At 40.6% G+C, this 19,315-nt stretch overlaps 1 protein-coding gene across 1 annotated transcript; it reads left to right on the top strand.

The window, feature by feature from the left end:
* Nucleotides 1–2,890: 2,890 nt before the first annotated feature.
* LOC116679386 (CD276 antigen homolog) lies at nt 2,891–18,357 on the top strand. Its single transcript, XM_032509040.1, has 6 exons — nt 2,891–3,064; nt 9,826–9,921; nt 12,558–12,905; nt 14,196–14,474; nt 14,637–14,768; nt 17,102–18,357. Exons 2-6 carry the CDS (start codon nt 9,864–9,866, stop codon nt 17,242–17,244), a joined length of 960 nt encoding a protein of 319 aa, XP_032364931.1. The 5' UTR covers nt 2,891–3,064; nt 9,826–9,863; the 3' UTR covers nt 17,245–18,357.
* The last annotated feature ends 958 nt before the right edge of the window (nt 18,358–19,315 follow it).

The following is a 19,315-nucleotide window of genomic DNA, read 5'->3' as shown; positions in this document are numbered from 1 at the left end:
CGACGGGGTACAAGCCTCCCCGCGTTGGTCGGTCTCCACGACCCGGGGAGAGGAACCCAAGGCAAGGCAGCTTCATCTGTATAGCACATTTCAGCAACAGGGCGATTCAAAGTGCTTTACACAAAATCAGTTAAACAGATAAAACACAAGTACAAACAGTTAAAAATCATAAGCATTAAAAACCGGTAAAACACATGAATAGACAGTTAAAAAATAGACACATAAAACACAAGAATAAAAGTTACAGTGCAGCATAAGAAATTTAAAGAAATGAGCAGTCATTTAAAGAAATGTCTTCAGCCTTGATTTAAAAGAACTGAGAGTAGCAGCGGATCTGCAGGTTTCTGGGAGTTTATTCCAGATATGAGGAGCATAGAAACTGAACGAATGTGGGGAAACATGGAGAGGCACATGTAACCGTTGAGATTAATAGCTTCTAGGCTGGATACAAAACCTTCTGCGATTTGTAAAAATCAGATGAGCGGTTCATGAGATATTGATATTTGTAGCGCCCATGTTTGTGATATTCTAATATTTGGCTTTGACAGCTTTTATTTTAGCCGAGAAATGGCAACGCTGGTGTTTTCATAGCTAGATACTCAAATTTGTTTGTGCGTAATATGTCCGATGTGCGATGTCCGATGCCTTTAAAGAAACTCTGATTAAACGGACTGCTTACTATGTTTATATAGTGTGTGTGTGTGTGTATATATATATATATATATATATATATATATATACAGCCACAAAATGTATGATGACTTTACATGTATGACTTTTGTAAAAAGATTTCAAAGAGAAAAGAGTTTATTTTTATATTTATTTGTACTATCTTTGTGAGAACCAGTTGGAATTTTTGTCCTTAAGAGTGAATATTCTAATGTTTGGCTTTGAAAGCTTTTATTTTGGCCAAGAAGTGCCAACGCTGTAGTTTTCATAGCTAGATACTCAAATTTGTATGTGTGTAATATGCAAAATTTTTATTCTATAAAAAAAATCTTTATGCAACTTTTTGTCAGCTCGGTCTGGATATGCTACTAGTTTTGTGCAGATCCATTGCTCGGTCTAGGAGGAGTTCGAAAACATCGTTTTTTTAATAAATTGCAATTTTTTCACTCAAAGTCTAGGTGGAAATGGGCGTGGCCTAAATCACGAGATTCAGCTGTATCCAGTAAACGCATGGATATATGGTTTTTAAATGTCCCATGTTCAATGTCCGATGGCTGATGGCATTAAAGGTCCAAACTCGGTTTTTCTGCTACAGTGCCAATCAAGAATTTTGTTACGCTTTTAAAAAAACTGATTAAACGGACCGCCTACTATGTTTATACATTATATATATATCTGTGTATTCACACCTCGTTCTGTTTATTCCACATTCTATTCTTATTTCTTTGTTTTTATGATGTTTTATGTATGTACTTTACATTTACTGTTTTTTTTTTTGTACTTCTGGCTAGACGCTAGACTTATTTCCCCGTCTCGGGATGTGTACTTGTACTCTGTGGAATAAATAAGCTCTGACAATGGAGTTGAATCTTTTTGTCTTTTAATAGACAATACTATGACTTTTTAAACGTACTATTCTATGACATATGACTTTTTTGATATACTATGACTTGTTTATGACTTTGACATACTGTAGGATGACATTTGTCAATATATACGTTACTGTCTTTTGTTTTTTTTGACAAACTATGCTGTGACTTTTTTTAACTACTTTTTGACATAATTGACTTTTTTGACTTTATTTCCACTTTTTGTCAACATACTATGTCTTTTTTTCTTTTTTTTCAACACTATGCTATGACTATTTTTTAAAACTTTTTTCGACATACTATACTATGACTTTTTTATAAATCTTTTTACATACTATGACTTCTTTGACTTTATTTTGACATACTATACTGTGACTTTAAGTTTATTTCAACATACTATGTCTTTAATGTTTTTTTCGACCTACTCTACTATGGCTTTATATAAATATTGTTTTGTCATGCTGTACTACACCTTTTTAATTTACTATGTTTTTAAAGTATTGAGTCCTGCACTATGATTACCTGTTTACATCCCAGGTTGTTATGGTAACTGCTCTGTTATGAACCAGAAACCAGTGCAGAGCGTGAAAACCACGAGGACTCTGATCCAGGACCAGCAGACCCACAAACAGTCTTCTCCTTTATTATGTATATTTTTGTCCAATGTTATTATTACCTGTTAATTACCCTCTGCACTTTGTAATTTATGCTTTTATTTGCACTGTCTACAGTGTTTATATGGTGTATATATCTTAGTGTATTCACACTTCGCTCTGTTTATTCCACATTCTATTAAATGTTTTATGAAGTCTGTACTCTGAACTTTACTGCTTGTTGTACTTCTGGTTAGATGCTAAACTGTCTCTGGACATGTACTCTATGCGTTGAATAAACGGTTAAATGTAATCTTTTTTGTCTTTCTTATTCGACTTTTTATGAATATTTTCAAAATCCTATACTTTAACCTTTAATGATATAATTCGACATACTACACTATGCTTTTTAATGACATTTCCAACCTAACTTTTTATGATTTTTAACACACTATACTATGACCTTTTTGATTTTTTTTTTTGACGTAACACACTAAGTTTTAATGATTTTATTTACGTACTATACTATGACTTTTTATGATTTTTTTTCAACATACTCTGTAATGGTCACCCCTACTGTCTTCATGTGCAGCTTTTTTATGTTATGGGAACATGTATTGGGTGTATTTGTTTTGGACCACGGATTGTTTATGGACTGACTCATATACATGTTTTCCTTATGAGTGTTTTATTGTTGTAGGCGGGACTATAAAGGAGACAGGGAAGTGACATAAGACTAAAAAGAGACTCTGGAGTTTGAGGGGGAGGCGGTCGGGATTGGAGCGGGCTCTGGTTTTTGCAGGCCTGCCAGATGAGGTCTACTGCGGGATAAAGTGTTTCTTTTCCTCGGTGGATTATCAGTCGGGAGTTTCCTCTGGACTACCGCATCGACCCTTCACCGGACCGGACCGGACCGGACCGGACCGGGGCGAGGTAAGTTACCCGTGCAACGACCACTGACTGCGGCGTCTCGTCCCGCTTCACCTGCATTTAGTGTCTGCTTCGTTTTCAAGAGACGAGAACTGTTCTTTATCCGGTTATTTAAGTTACTTCAACAAGCTTTTGAACTGCGGGGACATTGATTTATTTGGGGGGGGGGGGGGGGGGGGGGGGTGTTAAATGTGTGTGAGTGTTTATAGTCGGGTTGAATATATTAGTACGAAGGAGTAGTGAGGCCGGCCCTTCTGACACGTATACGGGGGGTAATAATAGTAATAATAAATTAAGTAATAATAGTGATAACATAAAGTAATAATTGAATCTACACAGCTCTATAAAGAAGGAAAGATCTCTCCATTCCCGTTCTCCCGTTACAAACCTCGTCTCCACCTTTTCCAGGAAAAGACAGAAAAATAGGACTGCTGCATGCGCCTGGAGTCATACTTTATTATGACTTTTAATAACATTTGTTGACATAATATACTATAACTTTATGATATTTTCGACATACTATACCATGACCTTTTTATGAAACGTATTGACCTCTTTGTCCTTTTTTTCCACTTTTCGACACTATACATCACTTTAATGAATCTTTCGGCATACTATACTATGACTTTTATGATTTTTTTCGACATACTATACTGACTTTTATGAATATTTTGACATACTATATATGACTTAAATTAATTTTTTCCATAAACTATGACTTTTATAACTTTTCTACATACTATACTGAATCTATATTTTTAGGACAAACTATGCTATGACTTTTTGTAAGTTTTATAATTTTTTATCTATATTATGAAGGTTTTTTGTTTACATACTATGATTTTTTTTATGTTTTTAAAATCCTATACTTTACCTTAATGATTTAATTGGATATACAATGACCTTTTTGATTTGTTGACGTAATATACTATTGCTTTATAATTTTATTTACATACAATGACTTTATATAATTTTTTAACATACTGTATTATGACATACTTTGTCATTTTTATGACTTTGCGACACTATACTATGACTTTTCCTGATTTTTTTTCAACATACTATACTGAGTCTTATTTTTTGACAAACTATGCTATGATTTTTTTTTTTAATGCTTTTTCGAAATCCTATACTTTAACTTTTAATGATTTAATTTGACATACTATACAAGGACGTTTTATGAAATGTTTTGACATATTTTGTCTTTTTTATGACATCACTTTTTAGGATTTTTTTTTTTTGGACAAACTATACTATGATGTTTTATGATTTTTTTCGACATATTACAGTTGCCAGAAACAGTATGTGAACCCCTTGGGATTATGTGGAGTTTTGCATGAATTGGTCATAAAATGTGCTCTGAACTTCATCTAACAACAACAATAGAAAACCACAGTCAGCTGAAAATACCAGGCTCGTTCGAGATGAGCCGGGTCTGAGACCAGGGGGTGCAGGTCTGAGACCAGGGGCCTCAGGTCTGAGACCAGGGGCCTCAGGTCTGAGACCAGGGGGTGCAGGTCTGAGACCAGGGGCCTCAGGTCTGAGACCAGGGGGGCAGTTGCTTTTTACCATCTGCAAGAGCCAGGCGGACCCAGAGCATGCTGGGAAACGCCGGCTTCTCAGCTGATTTAACACCTGATTGGTTTACAACATGATGACGTTTTATATGAACTTTTTATTGTTTTTGAATCAGAGGGATTTTAATTGCCATTTGTCTGATTTAAAGACTTATTCTGTCCAGAACACACGTGTGGCTGATACATTTAGAAGTCAGAGAGACTAAATCTGATCAGATCACGGATCATCTCCAGTGTGTTGTTTATTAAAATCTGCAACACATCTCATGTAGAGCATTTTGCCAGCTACGCTGTCATAATTAAAACAACTGGAGATTGTGTAAAAGCTGATATGTGGGTCTGATTATATTTTATTAAATCTGAATCGCACCACAGTGTTTTTGTCACTTCCTGTTCAGCCTGAAGGCGGCTGGAATCGGCTGGAAACTGTCCGACTTTACCGCAGCTTTCTGTCCCCCCCCCCCGCCCCCGCTGCTGCCGCCTGCTCTCGTCCACTTTACAGGCGAGGCGCAGTTCATCTGGAACGAGTCTACTTCTACAAAAACATTAGCTGTTGCCATGGTTAAATTGAACATACCATGTAAACATTCACAGTGCAGGGAGGAAACAGCACGTGAACCTTTGGACTTAATAACTGGTTGACCCTCGTTTGGCAGCAATGACCCCAACCAACCATTTCCTGTAGTTGCAGATCAGACTTGCACAACGATCTGGAGTCATTTTGGACCATTGCTCTTCACAAACCTGTTTCAGTGTAGCAATGTTCTTGGGATGTTTTGGTGTGAATCGCTCTCTTAAAGTCATGCCCCAGCATTGTAATCGGGCTGAGGTCAGGACTCGGACCGGGCCGCTCCAGAAGGAGGATTCTGTGCTGTTGAAGCCATTTTTTTTTTATAATTACTTGAATGCTTTGGGTCATTGTCCTGTTGCATCACCCAACCTCTGCAGAGCTTCAGCTGGCGGACAGATGGTTGGACGTTTTCCTGCTAAATGTTTTGATAAACTCTGGAATTCATTTTTCTATCAACGACAACAATCCGTCCATGCAGGCCCTGAGGCAGCAAAGCCCCCCCCATAAACCATGATGCTCCCTCCCCCGTGTTTTACAGTGGGGAGGAGGGTTTAATGTTGTTGTGCTGGGCCTTTTTTCTCCACACATAGTGTTGTGTGTTCTTCCCAAACAACTCAATTTTGGTTTCATCTGTCCACTAGATATTTTTCCAGTAGTCCTGTGGACCATCCACGTGCTCTTATGCAAACTTCAGACGTGCAATGGCTTCCTCCGTGGTGTCCTCCCATGTCCTCCATCGCTGTTTAATGTTTTCACCATAGTAGATGTTAGCATGTGCCAGAGATATCTGTAGGTCTTCAGCTGACAATCTAGGATTCTTCTTTCCCTCATGAAGCATTCTGCTCGGTGCTCTTGCAGTCATTTGTACAGGAACTTAAACTTTCTCCATTCGTAGACAGTCTGTCTTACCGTGGACACATGGACATCAAGGCTTTTGGAGATACTGTTTTAACCCTTTCCAGCTTCATGCAAGTCAACAGTTCTTGACCGTAGGTCTTCCGAGAGCTCTTTTCTGCAAGGCATGGTTCACATCTGACGGTGCTTCTTGGAACCAGTAAACCCAAAAGAGGTGTGTGTTTCTAAAGGGCAGGACACACACATCCAATACATCACACTGATTGGAGTCACGGTTGGCTCACTCCTGGCTCCAATGAGCTCTTGGAGAGGTCATTAGGGGTTCACATGCTGTTTCCTCCCTGCACTGTGAACGTTTACATGGTCTGTTCAATTAAACCATGGCAACATCTAATGTTTGTAGTATTATATCTATTTTTTTCTGTGTTTTTCTATTGTTGTGAAGTTCAGAGCACATTTTACGGCCAATTAATGCAAAACTGCACGTAATCCCAAGGAGTTCACATACTTTTTCTTGCAACTGTATATCATGACTAGGATTTTTTTGGCGTACTATACTATGACATTTTATGAATTTTTTCGAGATCCTATACTTTAACTTTTAATGATTTAATTCAACATACAATATTATGACATTTTACTGAAATGTATTGTCATACTATACCATGACTTTTAATATTTTACGACATACTATAAAAATCAAAAAGGTCAAAGGTCCTTTTTGATTTTGACGTAATATACTATTACTTTATAATTTTATTTACATACTATACTGTGACTATACTGTGAAAATTTTCAACATACTTTGTCTTTTTTTATGACTTTTTGACATACTATACATTTTTATAATTTTTCTGACATACTATACTATGACTTTTTGGTTAGCGCGTGTCCTTCCTCATTGGACAGTGAAGAACCCATAGACATAATAAAGAGTAGACGCCACATTGGCTGCTGAGCGCAAGAAATCCAGCCGCCATCTTGGACCGGTCATACTCGTTAATTAGCAGCAGAAGATACAAGAAGCCAGAGCACTGTGCAGAATATTCCTGCTCAGATCTTATCTCTTTAACTCTGGGTTCTGTAAAGCATTTTGTATCTGTGTTTTGAAAATTGCTACATAATTTCAGTTTTGCGAGTTTTAAAGGGAGATTCAACCAAGTAAATGTGCAGTTTAAATAAAAACTGCCACTTTCATTTCATACCGCTACTTTAAATAAGTACTGGTACGCGTGCTTTGTTAGGGGTGAAAGATATATCAACGCAATATCATTAGCAGGTTGTTATATAAGTGAGTATGACCTATACATTATTATATAAGTGAGTATTATGGTATGACCTATACATTATTATATAAGTGAGTATTATGGTATGACCTATACATTATTATATAAGTGAGTATTATGGTATGACCTATACATTATTATATAAGTGAGTATTATGGTATGACCTATACATTATTATATAAGTGAGTATTATGGTATGACCTATACATTATTATATAAGTGAGTATTATGGTATGACCTATACATTATTATATAGGCCTAAGTGAGTATTATGGTATGACCTATACATTATTATATAAGTGAGTATTATGGTATGACCTATACATTATTATATAAGTGAGTATTATGGTATGACCTATACATTATTATATAAGTGAGTATTATGGTATGACCTATACATTATTATATAAGTGAGTATTATGGTATGACCTATACATTATTATATAAGTGAGTATTATGGTATGACCTATACATTATTCTGGGGGTCCTAAAGCAGCACTAATGTATGCTTATGTTGTTATGACATTGGGATTGTCTCTGGTTTAGTTGGGATTTGTTTGAGAAGACTTGCACATTACTTTTATAAGATATTAAATATATTATATGGCCATTTCAACAGCAATGTACAGAGTCAACACAACATAAAAGAGGTGTATCTGTCCAAATACTTATGTAATAAGAGCTGAGACAACTGGTCATTTATCAAATACATCAAAAGTCGCAATAAGTATGCAATATTTAGTTTATTTTGTGGCCAACCAGTAGAACCCGTCCTGTTCTGTAGACCTGGTCCTTAGTTATTTATATTATAACTTTATTTATATATTTTATACTGTCCAACCAGTAGAACCCGTCCTGTTCTGTAGACCTGGTCCTTAGTTATTTATATTATAACTTTATTTATATATTTTATACTGTCCGACCAGTAGAACCCATCCTGTTCTGTAGACCTGGTCCTTAGTTATTTATATTATAACTTTATTTATATATTTATACTGTCCAACCAGTAGAACCCGTCCTGTTCTGTAGACCTGGTCCTTAGTTATTTATATTATAACTTTATTTATATATTTATACTGTCCAACCAGTAGAACCCGTCCTGTTCTGTAGACCTGGTCCTTAGTTATTTATATTATAACTTTATTTATATATTTATACTGTCCAACCAGTAGAACCCGTCCTGTTCTGTAGACCTGGTCCTTAGTTATTTATATTATAACTTTATTTATATATTTATACTGTCCAACCAGTAGAACCCGTCCTGTTCTGTAGACCTGGTCCTTAGTTATTTATATTATAACTTTATTTATATATTTTATACTGTCCGACCAGTAGAACCCGTCCTGTTCTGTAGACCTGGTCCTTAGTTATTTATTCATGTTGGACCAGTCCAATTTGACTGTCAGTTGAAATAAACCTTTTGTTGTAAGAAAACTTGTTTAATTTGTTCTGAATCTATTTTGTAATTTTACAAATGTTCAAAAATATCTGAATTCATATCGATATTGCAATATCACATTTTGTCAATATGGTGTGTGTGTTCAAGTAGACTCTGTTAATATAATCATATTGGTTCATGAACTTAGATATCTGACTTTACGGCCACTATCTGTTTCTTCCCCTATCATATTTATGTGTGATTTACTAGCTATTATAGGGTATTTTGATTCAGGGGACATTCCCCATTTTTGGGTTGTTTGTCCCTGGCTAAATACAGAAATAAAAAAACTACCTCTGTCCCTGTTCTGTTTTTAAAGACACAACATTAGGTTTTTCAATTAGATTGATAGTCAAACTGGAAATGTCCACGTGTTTCTCCTTTTTGGGGATTATGTTCCCAGTTTAGATCTCGGACGTCTGGTGAATTTATATCATATCAGAATATTCTATTGCTGTTAAGCCCACTATGAATATTAAAATACGCCTAACCATGTGTCCTGTTTCATAGCTACAGGTATGACCTTTGCAGGAAAAAAAACGCGTGACAATCAGTTCGGTATTCACTGAGATTGATTAATTAAACGCGCTGACAGCTCATTGCACCAAACACTGAGTGGAGCGGATGACTGTTCCAAGATGGCGGCCCCCGGCTCGTCAGCGCCAATAGGCAGTAGCGGTCGATGCGGCGTCTACTCTTTATATGTCTATGGAAGAACCAATAAGACTCGTCCTACGTGTGACCAGGCCAGCGGAGAGCCAATAAGGATGGGTTTTACTCACGAGGGTGAAAAGTAACGGTCCGTGGAATAGAAAGAAAATAGGAAGCAGGGAGATTTCGGGGCGAAATAGATTATTTGCGCTTTGTCTTATCATTTTTGTTTTAATACATCTTCGTGTTAAACTTCCATTGGACCCGGAGCCTCCTTCAGAGGTTCAACGAACACGAAGTTAGTTAAATTCTCCGTGACTACTACTAACGGTGCGAAGCCTTGTATCAGCGGTGGTTCCGATATCTCTGTTGTTACATTTCTCTAGAAACGAGGACATATCGCTTTAATGGTGGACTTCGGAAGATGCTGTTTCTAGTCTGTCTCCTGGTTTTGTCTGGACCGACACTGGGACAGGAACAAGGTGAGAAAGTTAAAGCTCAATAAGCAGTTTATCAGCGGTGATGTTGATCAGGTCAGACATTAATAACACCCGACGTCAACAGAACGGAAGATAACTTTAGCTAACTTTAGCTAACGTCTATTAGCCGTGTTCTCAAAGTGGACCTACTGGGTCTACAGGGTCTACTGGGTCTACGGGGTCTACTGGGTCTACGGGGTCTACTGGGTCATGAAGTTGTCTACAAGTTGCGTGGGTCCCATAATAATAGATAATAATTTCTCTAACTGTCTATGATAATAACGCCCGACGTTAACATAACGGAAGCTAACTTTAGCTAACTTCTGTTAGCCGTGTTGTCACAGAGGAGGATAGTCCCCTACAGCTGCTAGCGTAGCTACTAGCTAACTGTGCTGTAAGCATATGTAAAGTTGTGGCTGGTTGTTGTGTTGAAGTGTTTTGTGTAGCATCTGTCGGTACACGATCCGTCCTGCCTGCACGATCCGTTCTGCGCATGTGCATTATGTTTGCGCACGCGCAGATGATAATCATGATGTACGAGGATTTACCAGGGATTTACCCAGAGCATGCTGGGAAACGCCGGCTTCTCAGCTGATTTAACAGCTGATTGGTTTACAACATGATGACGTTTCATATAAACTTTTTACTGTTTTTGAATCGGAGCGATTTTAACTGCTATTTGTCTGATTTGAAGACTTATTCTGTAAAGAACACATGTTGTGTGGCTGATAGAGACGTTTAGAAGTCAGAGAGACTAAATCTGATCAGATCACGGATCATCTCCAGTGTGTTGTTAATTAAAATCAGCAACAGGTCGCATGTAGAGCACTTTGACAGCTACTCTGTCATAATTAAAACAATTAGAGACTGTGTAAAAGCTGATATGTGGGTCTGATTATATTTTATTAAATCGGAATCGCACCACAGTGTTTTTGTCACTTCCTGTCCAGCCTGAAGGAGCTGGAATCAGCTGGAAACTGTCCGACTTTACCGCAGCTTTTTGTCCCCCCCCCCCCCCCCCGCTGCTGCCGCCTGCTCTCGTCCACTTTACAGGCGCAGTCATCTCCAACGAGCCTACTAACTCGGGTTTGATTGTGTGAAGGGACACATTAAACCCATAGAGAGTTAAAGAAGTGGACCAACAGGTCCCGTTGTTCTGGACGGAGACCAGTGAAGTCTGTTAGAAGCTCTTTCCCGGTGATGCTGAGTGCTACTGCGCAGCCTCCAACTGAGCTTAGTTGTGACGTGGGCAACGTGTCTGACAGTTGTAGAGTCATCAACGAAATTTTTGGCACCTCTGAAACTTTTCCAGAAAATTCACCATTTCTCCCAGAAAAGTGTTGCATTGACAAATTTTTTGTTATACACATGTTTAATGCCTTTAAGAGCATTGGAAAAGCAAAAAAAAGTAGAAGAAAAAAGGCAAATTTTGACTGCATGATCCATTGAGAAAGACCTGACAGACACTGGAGTTGTGGTACAACATTCCACTATAAAGAGATACTTGTACAGATATGGTCTTCATGGAAGAGTCATCAGGAGAAACCCTCTTCTACGTCCTCACCGCAAAAATTCAAAAGTGTTTGAAGTTTGCAAATTATCATATAGACAAGCCTGATGCATTGTGGGAACAAATTCTGTGGACCCAAAAGAACCTCTGTCCAACTGTTAAGCATGGGGGGGGGGTCCATCATGCTTTTGGGGTTGTATTGCAGCCAGTGGCACAGGGAACATTTCACGAGTAGAAGGAAAAATGGATTCAATAAAATTTCAGCAAATTTTGGACGCTAACTTGATGCCATCTGTGAAAAAGCTGAAGTTAAAGAGAGGACGGCTTCTACAAATGGACAATGATCCTGAACACACCTCAAAATCCACGGTGGATTACATCAAGAGGCGTGAACTGAAGGTTTGGCCATGGCCTTCACAATCTCCTGACTTAATGTAAAATCTATGGATAGACCTTAAAATATCAGTGCGTGACAGACAGCCCAGAAATCTCAAAGAACTTAAAGACTTCTGGAAGAAGAATGGGCGAAGATACCTCCAACAAGAATTAAAGATTCTTGGCTGCTACATGGAGTGTTTCCGAGGGGGGGGGGGGTTACAAGCTTACAAGGGCCCAAACTTTTGCAGACGCCATTTTTTAGTTTTCTGTTATTTTAAAAGTGTAAATGATGGAAATAAAATCTAACTTTTTGTGACATATAATACGAATGTCTAATCTGTCATTTGATGCATTTTGGAGATTTTTCCATCTTTTCTTGGCTTCGTTATGCTCATTAATACACATTTTTACCTGGGGGGCCCAAACTTCCAAACTCCACTGTACAACAAAGAAAAGCAGCAAATCCTCCTAGTTGAAAAGCTGCAATTATTTTGAGTTTTTTTTAAAAATGATTTTAAGTGATGAATTGACATTCAGAATACATTATAATTTTCCTTTGATCAAATTCTTGAGAAAGTAAATGATAGAACATCTCTCATCTTTGCCAGAGAGAGATCAGAGTGTTTGATGGAGACTCTCTGCAGTTTGATGCTTTTATGAGAATTATTGGAGAAAAGGTGTTATGTATATTCAGATTTCCTCTGACTTTCTCTATTTTAACATGATGATTAAAGTATGTTTTGTCTTCCAGGGTCCGATGTTAAAGTGGTTGTTAGAGAAGACAGCGACGTGGTGTTGCCCTGTTCCCTCAGCACCAAGGAGAGCGTTGTAACGGAGGTCTTTGATTGGAGAAAAGCTCCTCAGGAAGATGAAGATCTGAAGGAGGTGTTCCTGTATGATGCTGGCATCCATTACAACAACGGTCGTCCAGGTCAGAGTCCCGAGTTCAAAGGTCGAGTCTCTCATTTCCCAAATGAACTGAAACACGGCAACGCCTCCATAATCATCAGAAATACAAAGATATCTGACAGTGGAGAATACAGCTGTTATTTTCCTCGTCTTCAGCCACGTCAAACTTTCTACATCAACCTTGTTGTTGGTGAGTTCTTGTATTAATTCTTGATTTATTGTTTGTCAATGTCCGGCTGTTATTTTAGGTTTGAACACGGTAAAGTGGTTTTTCTGATACACCCACCGTCAGTCTGAGTTCATTCAGTCAGATTTGGTTCTCTATGAGGTCCCCCCTATGAGTAAAGGAGCCAGTTGAGGTGGGTCGGGCATCTGGTATGGATGCCTCCTGGGGGGTCCCTAGGGAGGTGTTCCAGGCACGTCCAGCTGGGAGGAGACCTCGGAGGAGACCCAGGACTAGGTGGTGGGACGTCCAGCTGGGAGGAGGCCTCGGGGAAGACCCAGGACTAGGTGGAGGGACGTCCAGTTTGGAGGAGGCCTCGAGGAAGACCCAGGACTAGGTGGAGGGATGTCCAGCTGGGAGGAGGCCTCGGGGAAGACCCAGGACTAGGTGGAGGGACGTCCAGCTGGGAGGAGGCCTCGGGGAAGACCCAGGACTAGGTGGAGGGACGTCCAGCTGGGAGGAGGCCTCGGGGAAGACCCAGGACTAGGTGGAGGGACGTCCAGCTGAGACGAGGCCTCGGGGAAGACCCAGGACTAGGTGGAGGGACGTCCAGGGGGAGGAGGCCTTGGGGAAGACCCAGGACTAGGGTGGAGGAACGTCCAGCTGGGAGGAGTCTCGGGGAAGACCCAGGACTAGGTGGAGGGACGTCCAGCTGGGAGGAGGCCTCGGGGAAGACCAGGACTAGGTGGAGGGACGTCCAGCTGAGACGAGGCCTCGTAGGAGACCCAGGACTAGGTGGAGGGACGTCCAGCTGGGAAGAGGCATCGGGGAAGACCCAGGACTAGGTGGTGGGTCCAGCTGGGAGGAGGCCTCGGGGAAGACCCAGGAGTAGGTGGAGGGACGTCCAGCTGGGAGGAGGCCTCGAGGAAGACCCAGGACTAGGTAGAGGGAGTCCAGCTGGGAGGAGACCTCGGGGAAAGACCCAGGACTAGGTAGAGGGACGTACAGCGGGAGGAGGCCTCGGGAAGACCAGGACTAGGTGGGGGGACGTCCAGCTGGAGGAGGCCTCGAGGAAGACCCAGGACTAGGCAGAGGGACGTCCAGCTGGGAGGAGGCCTCGGGAAGACCCAGGACTAGGTGGGGGGACGTCCAGCTGGGAGGAGGCCTCGGGGAAGACCCGGGACTAGGTGGAGGGACGGGGAAGGGAAGTTTGGAGTCCCCTACTGGAGCTGCTGCCCCCGAGACCCGATACCAGATAAGGGGATCAAGATAGATGGATTAATCTTTAATAAGATTTTGTTTAAACTTTGTCCACAGGTCCAACACCAAATCCATCTGTCACAACTCTCAACACCACCTCTCCCTGGGCCCTGCTGCAGTGTGACGTTCATGGTGCTTCTCTAACATCTGAAGTCGAGTGGAGGGACGGGGCTGGGACCAAACTACCTGCTGTGGAGACACGGACCCCAGAAACCAGAGACCACTACCACATCACCCTCATCACCACGGTGACCAAGACAGACAACTACCGCTGTGTCGTCACCCAGGAGGAAATCAACCATCAGACTCAGGCTGAGACCTTTGTTCTTATCAGTGGTGAGATTTCTTTCTGGGTGGTTTAATCAGGAAAGAATTACAATTTGTTCATTTATTATTAGTTTTAAAGGTTTTTATACACGTTGTAAGTGTTGTGTGTAGTCTGTGTGTTGTACCTGGTGTGTAGTTAGAGTTCTATCAGCTGTGTGTGATGTGTTTCAGGGAAAGTGTGTGAGGACTCATCCAGTGAAGCAGTCGGATGGATTGGTGGATTTGTTTTAGGAGCTCTGATTCATGCTCTAGTTCAAACTCTGCTTGTTGTTACAAAGATCATCTCAATACGCTGCAATAAAGGTAAGTTGAGTCTAATTCTAAGGACTTTGAGACAAAGCCTTTGTGTGTTGTTATAATAACACGGCTGTGAACCAATCAGATTGCTTGGAGCTACCTGTTTGTATAACAGAGTTTTTATTAAATGTAAATCTATTTGTTTTGGCCACCAAAATAATACCTTTGTAATATAAAAGTTGACTTTATGGAATCTATTCTTTTCTTTGCTGCAGGTTCTCGTCAGCAGGGAAACGGTTGGGACACGAGGGAAACTGTTCACGTGAAGAGTGTTGAGAGATGCTACAGCTGCAAAATGTATGCTGACTTTACATGTACGAGTGTTGTAAAAGTGTTTGTGCGTTATTTGTACAACTATCTTTGTGAGAACCAGTTTATGTTATGTTAGTCCTTAAGTTAAGACATTTTTGGATAGTGAAAAGTAGGGCTGCACAATTAATCAAATTTAATCACGATTTTGACGATCCAATTTGCGTGATCAAGCGAATTTATTTATTTTTTAAATGCATCGTTTCATAGAAAGCTCCGCTTTTTTGTTGTTGTCTCAAAGCCAATCTAGTGCTCCGCAAACCACTGTGTGATCATGCACCGTGCAGCTTAGTTTCAGATGGAGACAGTCCCAGAGGACAGAGTAATGGGAGGAAAACTCAACAGATAGCAGTCGGTAATACGTCGGTCTCAAGGTTTACCAGTTTACCAGTAAACGCAACATTTTGTCCCATCTGTTGTTTTTCAGACAACAGCAGTGAGGAGTGCTAGTTGGTGCTAGTTAGCGTCTGTTAGCTCACTGGGCTCTAGGGTGCTAGGTAGCGTCTGTTAGCTCACAGGGCTCTAGGGTGCTAGTTAGCGTCTGTTAGCTCACAGGGCTCTAGGGTGCTAGTTAGTGTCTGTTAGCTCACAGGGCTATAGGGTGCTAGTTAGCATCTGTTAGCTCACAGGGCTCTAGGGTGCTAGTTAGTGTCTGTTAGCTCACAGGGCTCTAGGGTGCTAGTTAGTGTCTGTTAGCTCACTGGGCTCTAGGGTGCTAGTTAGTGTCTGTTAGCTCACAGGGCTCTAAGGTGCTAGTTAGCGTCTGTTAGCTCACTGGGCTCTAAGGTGCTAGTTAGCGTCTGTTAGCTCACAGGGCTCTAGGGTGCTAGTTAGTGTCTGTTAGCTCACAGGGCTCTAGGGTGCTAGTTAGTGTGTTAGCTCACAGGCTCTAGGGTGCTACTTGAGCGTCTGTTAGCTCACAGGGCTCTAAGGTGCTAGTTAGCGTCTGTTAGCTCACAGGGCTCTAGGGTGCTAGTTAGTGTCTGTTAGCTCACAGGGCTCTAGGGTGCTAGTTAGCGTCTGTTAGCTCACAGGGCTCTAAGGTGCTAGTTAGCGTCTGTTAGCTCACAGGGCTCTAGGGTGCTAGTTAGTGTCTGTTAGCTCACTGGGCTCTAGGGTGCCAGTTAGTGTCTGTTAGCTCACTGGGCTCTAGGGTGCTAGTTAGTGTCTGTTAGCTCACAGGGCTCTAGGGTGCTAGTTAGCGTCTGTTAGCTCACAGGACTCTAGGGTGCTAGTTAGTGTCTGTTAGCTCACAGGGCTCTAGGGTGCTAGTTAGTGTCTGTTAGCTCACAGGGCTTTAGGGCGCGAGTAATATTTTTCCTCTAGGTCGCATCCGCTGCAATGTTGTTGCCGCCATTCACTCACACATGGCTCCCAGCAACAGAGATAGAGCGCCGGTGTCACACTTCTGACATTTCTCAAAAGTTTTAATTATTATTAACACAGCTGTATATTGTTAAGCATGAGAACCTGTGTTTGTACCAGTTACCGCTGGTTACTCTGCTATCGCGGTTAAGTTATTGAATGCAACTAACTGCAGTTGGTAGAGTAACAGCGTGTTAGACGGAGCTGCTGGACCTGGACCTGGACCTGGACTTGGACCTGGACCTGGGCCAGAGATGTGACCCATGGCCAGAATATCATAGTTCCTAAAAATGCAGCGCAGTGAAGATACAGACATTTCATACACACGACGCATGTATTTTTAAAAATAAATCCTAAACTATTTATTTCAAATAATTTTCATTTCCATGTGTTGCAGCTGTATGTATAACAGTGAACTATATGACAACATACAACTTCAACATAATAATGTAACATAATATGGATGTGAAAGCAGTTATAAACCGCCAATAACATTTGTTTATGGTTAAAATCAACAAATAATCATTATTATCATTTTGGCCATAATCGTGCAGCCCTATTCTATAATGTCGCTGTAGGTAATCATGATTGATCAGCTCTCTGCATGTTGTTTTTTATGTTTTTTATTAATCTGTTTCACCATTTTTTTGTTCTTCTCTGCACAGCCAGCACACGGAATAGAAACAGCAGCTCCAGAGGTCCTAGTTTCTGTCCCCCCCCCATGAAGAAATTACTTTTGCTTCCAAGGACGCCACAATCTCAAGAATATAGAAATACGGAGAAATCCAGAGCATATAGTCTTAATTAGCTTTGTAGCAACTCATGTGGCGATGGCTTGAATGTAACGGGAATTTGGTGTTACTTCTTTAACTGAGGGTTACACCGGGAACTACTTCCTGTATTTCCTGTATTGTTCCCCCCCCGCCCACCACCAGACACATCTGAGTGCTGGCTGAGTACCTCCACTTCATCTGGTTCAGATACACCAACACATAAAAATAAATGCATACATACATGAAAAAGGGGCGTATGAAATTTCCAGTAAAGAGGTTATGCAGAGGTGTAGTGGTAAAAAAAGAGGTGGGTAAACTATAAATTCTGTAATACCATCTATATATTTATTTATTCTCTCTCTCTCTCTCTCTCTCTCTCTCTCTCTCTCTCTCTCTCTCTCTCTACACATTTCTCCACTTTTTTACATTGATCCTCTCAGTTTTTGTTTTGTGAAGCAGTTTGTGACATCTGTAACATGAAAAAAATGTAAATAATGTAAATAATATTATAAATATTAAGTTCCTAAAGCTCGGAGGCTTAAAGCAGAAAGGACCGAACCGAAGCCCTCTATGACCAGGCGACCAGATCTCAGACCAGATCTCAGACCAGATCTCAGACCAGATCTCAGACCAGATCTCAGCCCAGATCTCATGCTCACATCAACATCTATAATATTCATGTGTGTAACGTGTAGTTCAACAAACAGCTGGTCCATCACAAAGCAACAATTATGCAAATTAATGAATAGGAAGTTTGTTAGTTGTTAGATAACGTTAATGTTCTGAATTGTCACATTGCTGTTACGTGTTATTGGAGCGTCTCAGGTAGTAGAGTGGTCCCTAACCAATCTAAAACACACACACACACACACACACGACATGTGATCTGATCAGAATATCAGGTGATAGAAGTCGTTGTAGATAATGATGGTCTGATGATTTTATTGTAAAAAGATATTTCAGCTGATTTTCTATTTTTGTATTTTCATTGTGGACGCTGCACTCTGCTCGTTGTTGGATGAATGCAGACTGACCGTCGTTATAGACGTATGTATGTATGTATGTATGTATGTATGTATGTTTCCTTATTATAATTATTTTATATATATTTTAACTTGGAATGTATGTTTTTATTGGAGATGTTTTGATGAATGCATGTTTCATGTCTTTGCCCTGACTGCTGTAACTGTACATTAAAACATGATATTGATTATTTGAAGCAGGAGTCTGTTTGTTTTTTAATCTTATTACTAATGATAATGCAGTACTGCTCAGTAAAACCTGTAGATTATATTTAATAAAGAGCCGAGCCAGAGTTTTAAAGTGTTAAAGATAAACGTTGTCTTGTTATCACCGTGGAGACAGTAGGAATATTGGTCTTTTGAATATGTTCTTATACATCTGGGGTATTATTGTGTACCAGGGCTGTAGGACTCGAGTCCGGTCTTGGACTCAATGCCGTTTTTCTATGGTCTCGGACTTGTCTCAGACTCGCTAGTATTTGGACTCGGACTTGTCTCGGTCTCAACCGCTGGTCTTGCCCAATATGGCTTCTGGTCTGGACCGAGTCCAGGTGTCTTTATCATGTTGATAATAATATTGGAGGGAAAGTGAAACCCAAAATGATTGTCTTGATACTGTCATGCATAAGACCTTTATTCTGTCCTGGACTCGGTCTTGACCTGGACTCGAACCTCTTTGGACTCGGTCTTGACACGGACTCTAACTTTTTTGGACTCGGTCTTGACTTGGACTCAAACCTTTTTGGGCTCTGTCTCGACATGGACTCAAACCTTTTTGGACTCGGTCTTGACACGGACTCTAACTTTTTTGGACTCGGTCTTGACTTGGACTCAAACCTTTTTGGACTCGGTCTTGTCTTGGACTCAAACCTTTCTGGACTCAGTCTTGTCTTGGACTCGAACCTCTTTGGACTCGGTCTTGACTTGGACTCAAAACCTTTTTGGACTCGGTCTCGACATGGACTCAAACCTTTTTGGACTCGGTCTTGACACGGACTCTACCTTTTTTGGACTCGGTCTTGACTTGGACTCAAACCTTTTTGGACAAGGTCTTGTCTTCAACTCAAACCTCTTTGGACTCTGT

Source organism: Etheostoma spectabile, unplaced genomic scaffold, assembly GCF_008692095.1.
Source record: "Etheostoma spectabile isolate EspeVRDwgs_2016 unplaced genomic scaffold, UIUC_Espe_1.0 scaffold00011042, whole genome shotgun sequence".
NCBI lineage: Eukaryota > Metazoa > Chordata > Actinopteri > Perciformes > Percidae > Etheostoma > Etheostoma spectabile.
The sequence above is the reverse complement of the archived record's forward strand: the minus strand, read 5'-3'. Positions and strand labels throughout refer to the sequence as shown.

Excerpts from the sequence above, each read along its gene's own strand:
- LOC116679386 (XM_032509040.1), top strand. The coding sequence starts at position 9,864 with ATGCTGTTTCTAGTCTGTCTCCTGGTTTTGTCTGGACCGACACTGGGA. Across the intron at positions 9,922-12,557 it reads GACACTGGGACAGGAACAAG|GGTCCGATGTTAAAGTGGTT; the intron begins GTGAGAAAGTTA and ends TTTGTCTTCCAG. Across the intron at positions 14,769-17,101 it reads CTCAATACGCTGCAATAAAG|CCAGCACACGGAATAGAAAC; the intron begins GTAAGTTGAGTC and ends TTCTCTGCACAG.